General features: G+C 35.6%; 1 protein-coding gene across 1 annotated transcript in view; it reads left to right on the top strand.

The window, feature by feature from the left end:
* EML5 (EMAP like 5) overlaps positions 1–17375 on the top strand; it is a 197868-nt gene that overhangs the window by 141833 nt on the left and 38660 nt on the right. Inside the window, exons 24-31 of the mRNA XM_007957415.1 lie at positions 914–1090; positions 5031–5232; positions 6106–6232; positions 8076–8090; positions 10277–10285; positions 12237–12315; positions 13522–13651; positions 15895–15993. Of these exons, the coding sequence (XP_007955606.1) occupies positions 914–1090; positions 5031–5232; positions 6106–6232; positions 8076–8090; positions 10277–10285; positions 12237–12315; positions 13522–13651; positions 15895–15993 (838 nt within the window). The remainder of the gene's footprint in view (positions 1–913; positions 1091–5030; positions 5233–6105; positions 6233–8075; positions 8091–10276; positions 10286–12236; positions 12316–13521; positions 13652–15894; positions 15994–17375) is intronic.

The raw sequence follows: 17375 nt of genomic DNA, 5'->3' as shown, positions 1-17375 counted from the left end.
GGGTTTGAACCATCAGCCTTCTGGTTAGCAGTCAAGTGCTTTAGGCACTATGCTACCAGAGCTCCCATGTATATGTCTAGGTATGCTCAAATCACTTTCCTCAAAGAACAAGGAGCATGCCTAGCATATAGAAGACGTGCTGTCTAAGATTGGAGTGCTGTATGTTTACTAAATCTGTTGGAACCCATGCTAAATTCCTGATTTAAAAACAACAACAAACACACAGACACACACACAAAAAATGTGTTTAGTTTCATGCCTAACAATATTTGCAAAATTCTTTTACATGGCCTAGGAAGAAAGGCTCAACAAATTTAACATGAACATGGTTTAATAAGGGAAAGGAACTGTAAATAAAAGTTCTTAATTTCCAATAGTAGTTAGTTGAAAAATGTGTTTATGCCAGTAATGCATCAGTGGAAATTTAGAATAAAGCATAATAAGAAGTGTCTTGATTGCATGAAGGGCAAAAAAGGTCTTATATATTGCATCGTGTGCCCAGCATGTAACACACACAGTGGATACATAATAGTGCATCTTGAATAATGTTATGTTAAAATTTTTCTACAAGAACTAGTAGAATCTCCCAAACTCAAACTCACTGCCATTGAGTCGGACCTGACTCATAGCAACCCCTCCTTGGGATTCCGAGGCAGTATCACTACGGAAGTAGATTGCCCAACCTTCCTTCCGAGGAGGGGCTGGTGGAGATGCTTTAGATGCTTTAGCCCCTGTGCCACCAGAGCTTCTAGAAGTTACAAAACCAAGACAACTAACTGCCTAGATTTGAGTTAGAAAGAAAATAATATATTATTGTTTATGTAGTTTTTTTGGCTCTAATAAATGTATTTTTAATGGTTAATTTTTTAGGCTTAGATATAAATTTACAGCATTTTTTTTTTTTCCTTTTTAGGTAGAAAAAATTAGCTGGGCATCATGGACAAGTGTGCTTGGTTTATGCTGTGAGGGAGTTTGGCCAATAATTGGAGAAATCACAGATGTAACTGCCTGTTGTCTTACCAATGACAAAATGATCCTGGCTACGGGGGATGATTTGGGATTTGTGAAGCTATTCAGATTTCCTGCTAAAGTATGTGCTTTTCTTAACTTTTCAAATAGGATCATTATAAAAATGGTTAAGGTAATGCCATTTCACAGCACTTCATTGTTGTAATAGGAAATGCTCAGGATTATGTTTCCTGTTCTTGGCATCCTATTAATAGCTTTTATCTAGAAAAAATATTATTTATGATCCCATGCCTGGTGTTATATTGTACAGTGTTCCTCAATCTTAAGTAATTAAGAAATTCTTTTGAAGGAAACTTTCCTCTTAACTCTCTATATTGCCTTAAGTAATCTTAGTATTCTTTTCATGAAACATATGCCATTAATGGTAGATATAAACTATACTTACACCTTAAATGTTTAAAATGTTTTACTCAATTAAATTTTTAAAAAACCTGCAACACCTTTAAAATTAAAATAAATAACATTGATTTAATGTGATGAAAGCTATTATTTTGCTTAAACCAAAGTGTACAGGTACTTTATAGTGCTACATGCATATGCTCCTGTGTGATGACTCAATTCTCAACACTTTTCTCTATTCATATAACTATAGAACATTTGTAGAGAGGAAGTCATTTTGCTTAACACAAAAATAAAATTTATGTATAAATTCCAGATGTGTTTATTTCTTATTAGTGTCATAAATTAAGTTCTGTTTTATAATCTGACACCAACACAGTCATAAACATAAGTCTGAAATGGTTGTTGTTGTTGTTGTTATTTGCCATCGAGTCGGCCCCGACTCATAGCGACCCCTCCTTGGGTTTCCGAGGCAGTATCACTACGGAAGTAGGCATGCCCAACCTTCCTTCCGAGGAGTGGCTGGTGGGTTTGAACCGCCAGCCTTCTGGTTAGCAGTCAAGTGCCTTAGGCACTATGCTACCAGAGCTCCTAAGTCTGAAATAGGACATTGAAATAGTATTATGATATTCAGTACATGATGGTCTTAAATAGCTGCTCGTATATGTTTAGATCAGCATTGAAATGAAAGCATAGGTTCAAAAATTCTCGTAGAAAACTGAGGTACCCAAGAAAATATCCTACAGATCTCTGTTTCCAATACACTTACTTAATAGAACCTTAGTGGATAAGAATGTGTTCCAAAAGTTTTTTGGTCAGAAACTCACTTCCAGCATTCCTGATGGTAAAAAAAGTACCTCAGTATTACCAGGAACACAAAAGACCTGTACAAAGAAAACTACCAAAACACTATTTCAAGAACCTGTAAGAGATCTACATAAATGGAAGAACATACCATGCTCACGGATAGGAAAATTGAACACTGTGAAAATGTCAGTACTACCCAAAGCAATCTGTACATTCAATGCAATCCCTATCCAGATTCCATCAACATTATTTAAACACATGGAAAACCACTAACTAATTTTACATGGAAAGGAAAGAGACCTCAGATAAGGAAAGCACTACTGGAGAAGAACAAAGTAGGAGGTCTCACACTCCCAGATCTCAAAATTTACTATACAGACACAGTTGTCAAAACAGCCTGGTATTGGTACAACAACAGACACATAGACCAGTGGAACAGAACTGAGAACCCAGAAATAGATTCATAGACCTATGGTCAGCTGATCTGTGACAAAGGGCCAAAATCCATTAAATGGGGAAAGATAGTCTCTTTAATAAATGGTGCTGGCAAAACTGGATATCCAATTGCAGAAAAATGAAACAAGATCCATTCCTCACACAATACACAAAAACTAACTCTCACTTAAATGTGAAACTTAAAACTATAAAGTTCATCAAAGAAAAAATCAGGGCAAACTTCAAGCATAACCCAAAATGCACAAACAGCAGAAGATAAACTAGATGATTGAGACCCTCTAAAAATTAAATTCTTGTGTGCATCAAAAAATTTCTCTGAAAGAGTAAAAAGAGAATCTACAGATTGGGAAAAAATATTCAGCAATGACACTGAGAAAGGACTTATCACTAAAATATATAGAAAACTCCAACACCACAACATTAAAAAGACAAACAATACATGAACAGACACTTCACCAAAGAAGATATTCAGGCAGCCAACAAATGCATGAAGAGATATTTGTGATCATTAGCTGTTAGAGCGATGCAAATCAAAACAACAAGATACCATCACCCCAGCACTAATAGCAAACAAGACAAAATAACAAATGCTGGCAAGGATGTGGAGAGATTGAGACTCTCATACACTGCTGGTGAGACTGGGAAATGGTACAACCACTGTGGAAATCAGTATGGCGATTCCTGAAAAAGTTGGAAATAGAACTACCATTCGATCCAGCAATCTCATTACTAGGTATATATCCTAAAGAAATGAGAGACAAGACACAATAGATGAATGCACACCCATGTTCATCGCAGCACTGTTTACAATAGCAAAGAAATGGAAACAACCTACATGCCCATCAGCAGAAGAATGGATAGTCAAACTCCAGTACACATACAATGCAACACTAAAGAATAATGTAGAATCTGCAAAACACCACGTAATGTGGATGAACTTGGAGGACATTAGGCTGAGTGAAATAAGTCAGTGAGAGAAGGACAAATAAAGCATTAGTTCACTATTGTAAAAAGTAAAGGAATGGTTTATGTATGGAAGGAAAATTTCTTTGTTTATTACCAGGGACGGGAGGGAGAGGAGGGAAAATACCTAAGGTAAGTTAAATATATGGTTACCAGTGATGAGGGGGAGGGCAAGCTTTTGTTTTCAGGGCATTGAGTTTATGCTAATGGCGGTGGGATATTTTGGAAAAGGATATAGCAATAATGGTGACACAACACTGAAAATGTCATAAGTGTCCCTGAGCTGTAAAATGTGAAGGTTGTTACGTTGGTGAATGTCCTGTGTATGTTTTCACCACAACAGAAATAAAGTAATAAAATAATTTCAAGATAATGAAAGCAAAGCATTAAAGCAAACAGGGGCCCTTCTAAGTGTAGGGCCACGTGTGGCAGCTCCAGCCACATGCCCATGGAGCTAACTGCCCCCCCCCCCCAAAAAAAGTGCCCCGGTAATGCATTCTGAGATAGTCAACTACAGATTCCTCCTTTCCCTCACTGTAGCAAGAACCTCAGAATCTCAGGGAAACAGCCTCCTTGTGGTGCTTTGGTGACAAATTCCCCTAACTTTAGGATCCTCGTTCCCAGAAAATTCACTGATCCCCCTGTCACTGTATTTTCTTTATTTAAGACAGCTCTTGCTTTAACACCCTGAAAAAGATAGCCACTTAAACCCTGCTTATGATAATCGGTCTGAAATTTACCTATATAACTTGGTAATGCTAATTTTCTAGATTTAAAAGTTGCTAATTTCTGTAACTTGAGGTTTTCTTCATATATACTCCCATGTGCAATGCTCGTAATGAATTAAGGTGAAAGATATTTTCATGAGTACATACCAAAATGATCATTTTTCCATGAATATAGCTATGCTGTATATTGGTATTTATATCCTTATTGTCTCATTGTGTCTATTTCCCATAATAATGTTTGCATAATCATTGTTTTTGATAGATATATATTCTTCCATAGATACACACTGTAATTAACTATTACACTATTGAATATTTATTGTGTTTTTAAATTTTCATTGCTGTAAATAGATGCTATGATAAATATTTTTTGCACACATAACATTTTCTTAGCATAGGTCCCTAGAATCAAAGGTAAGAACATTTTTATGCTTCTAATGGAGAGCATCAACTTGGTTTCCAAAAGAGTTGTGCTTATGGTACTAGAAATGTGTGAAACTAGTAATTTTATCCTGACCTTACCAGATTTTGGAATTATTTTTTTATTCCAATAAGTTTCAGTATTTATGAGAAAATACATGAGAATGTGTTTACAAGCTTTATTTCTAAACATATATTAAGGATGAAATAAAAGAAATTAAAAATAACTGAAAAATTTTAAATAACAAAATTTCTCAGAAAGATTGTTTGAATTTTTTTCATCTTTAGGGTAAATTTAGAAACTTTAAGAGGTATGTGGCCCATAGTACACATGTCACAAATGTTCGCTGGACTTATGATGACAGCATGTTGGTTACCCTAGGAGGGACAGATATGTCCTTAATGGTTTGGACAAATGAAATGGAGGGCTTTCGAGAAAAGAGGTCCTGTGATAGTGAAGAGTCTGATGTAGATTCTGAAGAAGATGGGGGTATGTCATTTTTAAATATTTTATTTTAACAAATATATAGAAAAAACTTAGCAGAGCGAATTTAAACTGTGGAAGTTAAAACAGGTATTGATAATGTTTGAATAATTGTGCTTTTAGTGTTTTTGTCTATTTAATACCAAAATTGATTTTGCAATTCAAGATTAAAAGGCTGATATATATTAATGATTTAGAGATTCTGCAAATTGAAGACAATCATATTTTAAGTAAAAAACTAACTCACTGTCATCGAGTTGATTCAACTCATAGCGACCCCTCTTTAGGTTTCCAAGCTGGTATCTCTACGGAAGTAGATTGCCCAATCTTCCTTCCAAGGAGTGGCTGGTGAGTTTCAACCACCAGCCTTCTGGGTAGCAGTGAAATGCTTTAGGCATTATGCCACCAGAGCTCCCTTTTTAAATAAGTACTGTCAAAATACATTCTATAATAATGAAAAAAAATTTATTTTTTTAAAGTAATTTTGATTTTTTTCTAAGCATGTCAGTTAATATCACTCGTTTTTTAGAAAATACACTTTCTGTAATAAACACAGTATCTTCAGCAACTCAGAGGTTAACATTTTGGGGTATGTCCTTAGGGGTATGTGCAATTATTTACATAATAATTTTAAACAAAATTATGATCATATTGAACTATTATTTTACTGCTATTATTACTTTATAATGCTTTGAAAACATCATTATATCATTAAATATTCTTTTATTTCATTTTTACTGGCTGCATCTTTTTTTTCATAATTTGACTTAAAATGAAACTTACTTTATATTCTTGATCATCCTTTTATCCAGTTGATGAAATCATAATGGATCCTCCCCATTTATCACTTAGAGAATAATTTTTATATTTTCATGGTAGGCTACGACAGTGATGTTACAAGGGAGAATGAAATCAGTTACACCATCAGAGCCTTGTCAACAAATATTCGCCCAATGGTTGGAATCAAGCCTCATTTACAACAAAAAGAACCCTCAGTAGATGAGAGGTAACAAGTTTAATATCAGATGAAGAAAAAGATATTGGTATTAAAACTTGAATATATTATTTAATTAATTTCTTGCAAAATTTGAGTAACAACGGTACTCCTTTGCTTCAGACCACCCAGCACCACCCTGAAGACATGCTTGTCTTTAATACTTTTTGTGATGATACAGTCTTTTCAGGGAATTTAGGGGATAATACTGTATATAAAATCTGTAAGATTAAAGTAATCTTATTTGCTAACTTTTGTATTCTATGTGTTATGGGGATGGAGGAGGTAATAAAAAATGGACTTTATTGCCAAGTGCTTTTTTAGGAAGCACATGAGCAGAGGAATGGTTAAATTTTGAAAAGACATTTGTATCCATGAACAATCAAGGATAGCCTTTATTCCAATTTTTTTTCAAAAGAGCAGGTTGAAGTGTGATTTGTCTCTAATGAGAATTATTGGTCTTTGTTTAGAATCAACAAATAAAAAATAAGGATATGTGTGCAGTAATTTTATGAGAAGAGATATTTTAAAAATCATTAAACAAAAAAACCAAACTCACTACTGTCGAGTTGGATCTGACTCATAGCAACCCCTCCTTGGGTTTCTGAGGCAGTACCACTACAAAAGTAGATTGCCCAGCCTTCCTTCCAAGGAGTGGCTAGTGGGTTTGAACCGCCAGCCTTCTGGTTAGCAGTCAAATGCTATAGGCACTACACCACCAGAGCTCCTCATTATAATATAGTCTTTCAAATTCTATGCTACCAGTAGTTATGACTGCTAACCAGAAGGCTGGCAGCTCAAACCCACCAGCCACTCACTCCTCGGAAGGAAGGTGAGGCAATCTACTTCCATAGTGATAGCACCTCGGAAACCCAAGGATGGGTCGCTCTGAGTCGGGTCTGACTTGTTGGCACATAACAACAACAACAACAGGCAATTACTAGGTAGTCATTCATGGTAAAATGTAAATTTAAATTTATTCCTTCATTGCCAAAGTGACCCAAGTTCTTACAGATTGAAATATTTCACTACTCACAAGAATGATTGGCAGTTTCACAACTGTAATCTTTGGTATTACCTTTCATTTTTCACAGCTCACTTTTTCAAAATTATTTTTGGAATTGTTTTGCCTCTTCATTTATTTTACACCTTCCACTCTGCTTCTGCCGATGCGGAAGAAGGAAGTAATGGGACTCGTAGTTGGCTGTCTTCGTTATTGTTGCTACACTTCCATTGTCAGATGCTAAGATTAAGATGTGGAGGCTTTCAGTTTAGAATGTTTTATTTTTACAAAATGAAAGACTCAAAGGAGAAAAGAATTAAGTGGTATTTCTCTTTTTTTTTTTTACCAATTTTGAATGTATTTTTGAGGAGACCATATGGCCTGTGTAAATAATTGTCTTCATGTTTTAAATACACTACTACCATCAAAGGTGAAATAAAACAACTTTATGATCAATTAATACATATACTTATGAAATTTTATTTTACCCACTTAAAAGGAAAATGTTTCTGATGATAATTGATAACTTCGCTGTATTTGATTGATATTTTTGTGGGGTTTTTTTCCCTAAATGACTTAATAATTTTATGTTTTTCTTTCTCTACAAATGTTTCAATGGCAAATCTTATGTATTTAAAAAAGTAGTTGTCACTGAAATTTTCCTCCAGAAGCATTATTTTAAAAATATACAAAACAATTTGGCATAAAATTTAGGTACTTTTGTTTTACCTTCAAATTTTGATGGCATGTTACTTTTATTTTGTTTAATAAACTGCTACATTTTTATTCATCATCAATTTTCTTACATGATTGCCCTTTTTAATTTTCTTTTCCGCCTTGCTCCTTTTGAAGGCAGGGAATAGTAAGGTAAGTGTTTTATTAAAGAAAATATTTTATTCAAAAATTTAGTCTGTTCTGTTTTGGTGCTTATATTAGTTTAACTATTGAAGTTTTCTTCCTGTAAAACATTGAACTACTACATTTGTCCAGAAAGAATTAGGAAACGAAAAAAGACAAAGTCTACAAAAGAGTTGCAGTATATGGATGGATGTTACCTGTGAGAGTCTTCATTCTAATAATTTGTTTTTACAAATGACTTTTCACCAACTCCTGCACCCTAGATCATTTTAAGCCCACTGCACACTAGCCCTTTGTCATGTATATGAAGAACATCTGTGCCTCTTTTTGGAAGCCATGCTCAGCCACCCAGAGAGTTGTCAATGATGTGGCTGCCGTCAGTAATCAAATACCCATCATCAAAGGCAGCCAGCTTACCCTGACTGTTTGGTTACCTTACAGTCAGCACAGGAGACACTGGGCTTGTTTTCTCACTACCTGTCACATAGTTCTCTCACCATGTGTACTGTCTTGTCTAGCTCTTCAGTGTCACGCAGAGGTGGCTCTTTTACTCCTGTTGTGGTGTATAAACACAATAAAGGCCATCTGTTGTGAGGTCTCTCATGGAATGATTAGATAGAAGTAGAAAAGATATGTAATCAGATTTGCAAATAAAACAAAGTTTAGAAAAGGTAATAATCTGGATTAGAGAAAATACAGAATCATCTGAATAGATGAGAACGTTAGAATGAAAGAAGCAGTATTGAATTTAAGGGGAATAATAGCCAGTCTGCATTTTCTACACAGGCATGTGAAAATCTTCAGGTTTTAGGTGTTCAAATGCTTAATGTGAGTTCAGAGTATGATATACCTTCTAATTGGGCCCACATAATCTTATGCTAGGAGCTCTGGTAGCATAGTGCCTAAGGCACTTGACTGCTAACCAGAAGGCTGGCGGTTCAAACCCACCAGCCACTCCTCAGAAGGAAGGTTGGGCCTTCCTACTTCCGTAGTGATACTGCCTCGGAAACCCAAGAAGGGGTCGCTATGAGTCGAGTCGGGGCCGACTCAATGGCAAAATAACAACAACAACAACAATCTTATGCTATTTTAATAGAAATGAAGCATCCAGATCTAGCCTAATATCTAAAGTAGTTTATTCAAAACTGACCTCTGCATTTTGAAGGAGATATGAAAAGTTTATAGTGGTCTAGAAGAAAGCACAGGATGAAAAAGATTGGGAAGCCACTTCATATAAAGATTAACTGCTCTGAGAATTATTTGTTTAAAAACAAGAAAACTAAGTGGAGACATAATTGATGTCTTGGGTGTGAATGACTCATATATCTCCCTGTCAGAGTCCCTGGGTCAAAGCACTCGTGCTCTAACCAAAAGGTTGGAGGTTCAAGTCAACCCAGAGGGCACATCCAAAGAAAGTCCTGGTGACCTACTTCTAAAACATCAGCCGTTGAAAACCCAGTGGAGCACAGTTCTACTCATGGGGTTACCATGTGTCAAATAGGCTTGACAGTGACTGGAAGCTCCCTGTCACAGGCAGGTGTCAGTGCAGAGTTTGGATCACCTCTTGTCATAGGTGCTATCAAAGTTTGTTCTAGATGTGTATAGTAGATTCCTGGATTTAGTTGGAGGATTAATTAGATGACTTCTGTGATCCCTTCTGATTCTTTCAGTCATGCTATTAAGAGGAAGTTTTAAAAGGTTGCTTAATTTACTCCCAAGATCCAAAATGCAGCATCATGCTGAAGTCACCCATTCTGCCTCTTATTGGGTCAAAGCAGGGGAAGCTTAGGCTCCTTAGACAATGTCCTTAATAGCCACTGCCGTGCTACCAACCTTTTAAGTTACTTGTGAACTTTATACTGCCTTTTGCAAGAACAAAAATAAGCTTAAATAGTTTGTTTGAAGTTCAGCTTACACTGCAGAAGAACGAGAGTGGCAGGCTTTAGCATTCACAACAAAGAACATATTGATGAATTCCATCTATTTTTTTCATTTTCTTCTAATGTCCTGCCATTAATGGAGTAATTTTAACACTTCTCTTATATGCAGTAATAAAATAAAAATTGGCCTTTAATATAGTGTAGTTTACCTGCACTAAACTAAGGAAGATATTTTATTATAGGAAGTATTTTACTAGTGTTTTACATTCAAATTTGTGTTGTAATCTTTTCCCTTCTTTACTTGCTGCTGAAAAGGGGTTCCAGGTAATCCTTTCTTTGCTATGCTTACAAGCCCTAGTTTTGTATTTTTGTCATCTTTTATGTTCACCATTAATGAGCTGTGTTATTTGGTGTTCTTTGCCTGTATTCGCAGTTTTCATGATTTTTTCCTCTTTGAATTAGCATCACTGAAGTGAATAAAATCTTAATTATTGGGTTTACACTGTGTAAGTAACTGCTTTACTAAAACTATCCATTAAACTTGTATAATTTTATAAATGTATAATTTTATTTTAAACAATAATATAACTTATACAAATGGTCTTTACAAAATTAAAATATTCTTAACTGTTGCAAAGGAGTGTATAGATAAAAATGAACTGTTTATTTGTTTGGATACAATGAAAGCTGTCAGGCAATAACACTGAATAAAGGTGACCAGCAATATTGACTTGGAAGAAAATTTTTAAATGTTAAATATTACAAATTCAGGGTTTTTTTTCACTTATGGACATTGAAAAACATATATGAAAAAGATATGAAACAAAAATTTTTGTGACAATTTTAAAAGTTGTTTATATATTCTTTATAAGTACATTTAATTTTTGTCACCAATTATGCTTCTCATATTACATACTCCTTTATATTACATATGAAAATGCAACTTAATTGCATGTTCAAGATATCAAACCATTTATTTTTTTAAAGATGCATAGCTTAAAAATCATTTTGAAGATGCATTTATATTTTTGTATGTCTTTAATTTTATGAGACTTATTCATAAATAATTCAAAAATATTCATAAATATTTTTCCACAGGAAAGTTAATCTTTATCATTTCCCAATTGAGTTGTTACAAAATGAATATTAATCTAAAATTGGGAAAGTGATTGATGCATGGTTGATTTTGAATAAATTCATTGTTTCAGTTAGTAATATAATTGTTCAGATTATTAATACAATGATTATTTGAAATAAAAATAAATGGTATTTTAAAAAATTAAATAAATAGTTTTAAGGAAGAGCCTCAATATTTAAATGGTTCAAATTATTAACTAATTCTATACCTGATGAAGGAGCCCTGATGACACAATGGTTAAAGTGCTTGGATGCTCATTGAAAGGTCAATGGTTCAAACCTATCAGTTGCTCTGCAGGAGAAAAAACATGGCTATCTCCTCCTATAAAGATTAGAGCCTAGGAAACATTATGGGGAAGATTTGCTCTTTCCTATAAGGTCGCTATGAGAATCCTATACTAGAATCTACCCGATAGTACACAACAACAACAATACTCCTGATGGAAGAGTGTAAATAGATCATGAATTAGAAGTGAGACTGGAGAAGGAGGTGCTAGCTTTGAGAGCTGCACTGTAGGTCAAGTTGATAAATGTTTAGTAAATAGGGAGGATAGAGGAAGGGGAAGAATTTGAGGCAATAATAATAGTAATTGCCATTTACAGATAGTTGTGTAGTTTATAAGCTTTGTGACTATAAATGTGTTACTTAAGTAACTGATGGTGATGTCCTTAATTAATGTGAGGGACTTCAGGAGGCAGAGAAGATAAAAAGCACACAGGAGCAGGTAATGAGTACAAGTTTGAACTCAGACATGATTTATGTTGTCACTAGTGTGTAAAGGTATAGAAATACTATCGGCATTCAATTCCAGAGTAGCAAGTATTAAATACCTACCATGTTCAGGATACTCAGCTGGAACAGTGATCTAGGCTTTGTTGATAATGCACCCCATGTTTATAAACCTGCTTCTGCTATTATTTACATGACAGAACAGAACAACTAAATTAAAAGTAAAAAAGAAGTTCTGATTTTTTTGTTTGTTTTTTTTTCCATCTAAGATAGAGGGCACAGTGAGGAACAGAATGGCTTCATGTTTGTGAGGTGTGGCAGACATCTATCATCTCTCTGGAGGCCAGGAGAAGGAGACTCAGTGAGGGATAATGGGGTCCTTTCTTCATTCCCTCTTCTCTGTTTCAGGCCCCCCGTGAGCAGAGCTCCACCACAACCAGAGAAACTCCAGACAAACAATATAGGCAAGAAGAAGAGACCCATAGAGGTGAGCAAAGCCCTGCTTCCCAATGGTAACTCATACTTTAAAATGTATCCAGAATTTGTTTCCTTTTATAAAACACACAACTTTTATCAACAGTTATGAAAATAAACATATTGAATAATGTGTCTTTTTCGGTTGTAAAACATGATTGTTTCAGTGTTACTCGCGTTTACATTTTGGACTGTTAGCCTCTGTTCCCTTTCATTATTTATTTATTTGTTTTTCTATTTGTCTTCTTTTTCTCTGAATAATACTCTGAATTGACCTGCATCCCAAGACCTTCAAAACTTAAATATACACAAATGGTTTATTGCTTATAGAAGCACAGACATTTTGACTGTATCTTAGATTTAGTGGTTCAAATTTTTAAGTTAGAGATTGAATACTTATATACCACATTAGGAATATTTACCCCGTGTGATATATTTGCTGTAGAGTTCAAAGAGGGCTCTGCTTTTCTTTCTGTTTCCAACCAAAGAAACCTTCCACAATAATTGAGGAAGAAAGAAAGTTCTCTCAAACACTTCATGATTCCGGTATCAGCAGCAAACAAGCAAACTGTGCTGAATCAGATTGAAAACCAGGAGTAAAGCTGTGTGGGAGGGGGATTATGGTACCTTCTTCCCCCACCTAGCCCCACAAGGTCAATGGAAGTGGACACTTTGCAGTAGAATTATCAGCCATCAGAACTCTTGAATGAGTTGTCAGAGGGTGTGCTTGGTTTCTGTCCATTGGTAGTAAAAGTACTGTTTGGATGTTTAACAATACATCACTTGGAGCATAATTTCTCGTAAGTTATGTGTGCAGATAAGATATTTGCTTAACAATTAATACAAACAGATATATCCTTCTTTTGGACACAAGGAGTGTCACAATATTTACATGAAATCTTGAGAACTAAAATTTTTGGAATCAGATAACATTATGATTCCCTTTATCCTTTTTAACTTTATATAGATTGAAAATATCAATGATCAAGGCATTGTAGGGTGTTTCCTAAAAGTATGGACTGATTATTCCAGCTGCCCAGACTGGTTCTTTAGAGAAGTGTGTGTGTGTCATTTATCTTTGGGTCTCAAGTTTGTAAAATGGAAATACATTGTCTATTTTTACAAAAGACACTAGTACTGTGTATAAAACAAAATACCAGTGAAAGTTTAGACACAAGGAAGAATGTAATTGTATAATAGCTTATTGTTTTTGTTACAGGACCTAGTATTGGAGCTTGTTTTTGGCTATCGGGGCAAAGACTGTAGGAACAATGTTCACTATTTAAATGATGGTGATGATATAATTTATCACACGGCATCAGTTGGAATTCTGCACAATGTTGCTACAGGTAGGAAAACCTGATTCTCTACCCCCTACTTTTAAAATTTTTTATTTAGAGCCTTAAAATTATTTTTGGAAACAGTTATTAAAACTGTAAGTAATAACTGTAATATATTAGAAAAAATAGGCCAGAGTGTTAGTATTCCCTACTGCAGAACTTTCTAGTAATATTTCAAGTAACCAAATTCACAGTCTCTTTTAAGAGAGTATAACAGCAGAAAAGGATTTCATAAGGCAAAGTGCTCACAGGTCTCTAGAAGAAGTGAAGGTTTACTTTATGCTGAAACCATGTTTGTAGTGAAGCCATTGTAACTTTAACTCTATTTCCCCATAACTTCATCATGAAAACAAATAGCTGTCTCAGATAGTGACTGAAAGTAGCATACTGAATTAATGATTGTAAAGGGTAAGAGGCCATTCTTACTGAGAGTTGGCAAGCCGAAGAAGAAAGCTGGGGAAAAAAAAAAAAAAAAACTGCTTGTCTGTCACTCTGCTGATGGCACCTTGTTTGATCCAAGAAGGTGAACAAATATTTCTTGATGTGTATTTAACTGATACTCAGAAACCCACTGCCATTGAGTCGGATCCAGCTCACAGCAACCCTTCCTTGGGTTTCCAAGGTGGTTGCCCAGTCTTCCTTCTGAGGAGTGGCTGGTGGGTTTGAACCACCAGCCTTCTGGTTAGCAGTCAAATGCCTTAGGCACTATGCCACAAGAGCTCCCATTTAACTGATAGGATTGATGAAGAACAAATAAAGTTCTCTTAGCATTATTTAATGACCACAGTGTGATCATCCTACTAGTGACATTAAGTACTTAATTTTGAATTCTGCTTTATTACAAACAATTAGAAACATCATGGAGTCTAAAATTGGGGATAAACAGGGTTCATTTCTCCTGATTATTCCCCTGATAACTTCACTGTAAACAGGTACAGAATAGATGATGTGAGGCACACACTCTCCCACCTTGGCCAATATGAATCATTAGTATGATCTGTTTTAGTTACCTAAGGAAATGATTCACCAGAATCACACAGAAATCAGAACATTTTTCCATCAAAAATTTGGGCCATTTATCAAGTACTGCTTAGAGAGAAAATCCTCTATATTTGAGACTTCAAGTATCCTTGAAAGAGAAAGACAAGAAAAGATGAATGTGTAAATAAACATTCATGTTAATACTTGTAACTTTATTTTGAATTTCCTGATTTGTCATTAATCACCTTTCTAATAAGGGGCATAGAGAGGATATTTGGCACCTGCTGCACTTCTGATTTTCTGAGTCTTCCATGAGTTTGGGGACATATTGCCATGTTCATAATACAGGAATGATAGAAGTCTAAGGTAGTGCTGACTGGTTGATCTTCTGCCAATTTACCCAGCAGCACATATGTGCATATTTGCTCCTTTAACTGAACTTCCAGCCCTGGAAATTATAAAACACATATCACTTTGAAAGCTTTTAAAGTAATAGTTTTTTTAAATGTAGTTACTGAATTTTTTGTTTTGCTTTGGAGGGCCTAGTATTGGTCCTTCATACTCTGGACCCAGTGTTCTGACCTCATTTCCTGTATCTCAGTTTGACTGTCAGGCTGCCTCATATCTCGCTGTCATAGTCAGCTGAGGTCTCTTCACTGTCATTACTACTGGATTAATGCAGTTAATTCAGTGCCCCTCCACTGACTGCAGAATAAATAGAAGTATAGTAGACTGACATTCAGAATCCTCCATAATTCTATTTCCAACTTGCCCTTTCCAGCCACATTTCTCAGTTTTCTTCCCTATGACTCCTATACTTGGGTCAAAGTGAGCATGTGTATGTATACCTAATGCCTTCCTGCCTCTATGCCTTTGCTTCAGTTGTCACCCTACTTGGAATACCTTTTCCCACCTCCCTTTATCCACACTTACAATATATATCTGGGTCAGACCAGGAGTGCAATATGCCCATGATGACAGTAATTGTTTCCGCTCCAAATTCTCACAGCATTTTGATTCTTAACTCTCTTGTGGTACTTGGTATACTCAGCCTTGTATGACATGGTTTATCTCTTTAAGTGCTCTAACCCTTTAAAGACTTCTGATTCATTTTTCTGTCCTTAAGACAAAGGGTACATTGTAAGTGCTCAAAAAATTATGTATTAAATAAGCCAATATATTAAACAGTAGTTTGTTGTACCAAATAAGTTGCATTTGGCTATTACATATTAAAGTTTTCAAACTTAATTCTCAAATTCTTCTTTTTATAGGGACTCAGAGTTTTTATCAGGAACATAATGATGATATTCTGTGCCTCACTGTAAATCAGCACCCCAAATTTATCAACATAGTGGCAACTGGCCAAGTAGGTATGTTTCTGTATTTTAAAAAGAAACAATTTGGAAACATTTGTCTTGTTCAAATAAATTCAATATCCTAAGGGAAAAAAATAAAAGTATATTTGTAGCTGGTTTAAAATCTGTGTACAGAAAACACACTTTGAATAATGTATTATTTACTTCCAGAAACCTCTCTCTCACTTTGGTTGTCTGAATTACTTCAGATGACTCAGAATTTAAAATTAAAAACTACCTTTCAGTGGTTGAAATAGTTGGATTTAATCCTTTAGAAGAAATTTTGGGTCAGCAAAAATATTAAACTCCATAGCATATAAAGCAGAAGGAAATGATTTGAAAAGGCAGTGGGAAATAAGGGGAGACAAGAAGTAACCAGACTGAGAGGAGCAGAACCTCTGTTCCAGAGTGGTGTACAAGGTGTCCAGATAACAAAGGTAAATACTGTTATGTATACAGTACTGCACTCTCAGTAATAACAAACACTGATCTACAAGTGGTTACATAGAATACAGACAGGAAGATCAGGTATGGGTAGGCAGTGTACCCATGACCATACATAGGTTTGGCAGATGATTTTCCTGCATACATATTTGTATGTGCTGTAACAATGTCCATATACAGTATAGAGATAATGGGACAAAGGTAGGATAACTTCTTAGCCACAACCAAGCACCTTGAGGGAGTGAGTCACCAGGCCTGCAGGCTTAGGACCATGGTTGTGGGGGACATCAAGCTCAATTGTCACAACATAGTGCACAAAAACATCCTACTTTGGTGAGTAAAGACTGGGGTTTTGCAACCTTGCAAGCGGCCATCTAGATGCAACTATCCGGAGCAAAGAATGAAGAAAATCAAAGACATACGGAAACAATTAGTCCAAGGGGCCAATGGACCATAGAAACCTCAGCCTACATGACCCAGACACCAGAAATAGATGGTACCTGGCTACCAGTGCCAACCACTCAGAAAGGGATCAAAATCAAAGATCCTGGATAGAGTGGGAGAAAAAGTGAGGAACAAAATTCAAAAGCTGAAAAAAGACCAGGATTATTGGTCAGATAGAGACATGAAACCCTCAAGACTATGGCCCCAGGTCATCCTTCAGGGTAGAATTGGACTCACTTCTGTGGCTCAACTCTCAGCCAAACAATAGACAGGCCTATCAGCCTTTTGTTGTTCAACTACACCAGGGAGATGCACTTTTTAGACCGGTCAGCCAAGGGGGAGATCAGAAGGGCAGCATTTGCACATGGAGAAAGCTAGGCAGGCAGGAACACATAGGTAAGAAGAACACAGGGCTCCAACTCACAGCCACCCTGTTCACTGGGAGAAGGTGGAGGGAGAGCTCTTACATTGTGGAGGTTATAATGTTGTTGTTGTTGTTGTTAAGTGCC

The sequence above is a fragment of the Orycteropus afer genome, unplaced genomic scaffold (assembly GCF_000298275.1).
Source record: "Orycteropus afer afer isolate SDZICR_OR568_19922 unplaced genomic scaffold, OryAfe1.0 scaffold00745, whole genome shotgun sequence".
NCBI classification, from domain to species: domain Eukaryota; kingdom Metazoa; phylum Chordata; class Mammalia; order Tubulidentata; family Orycteropodidae; genus Orycteropus; species Orycteropus afer.
This window is presented reverse-complemented; position numbering and strand designations above follow the sequence as displayed.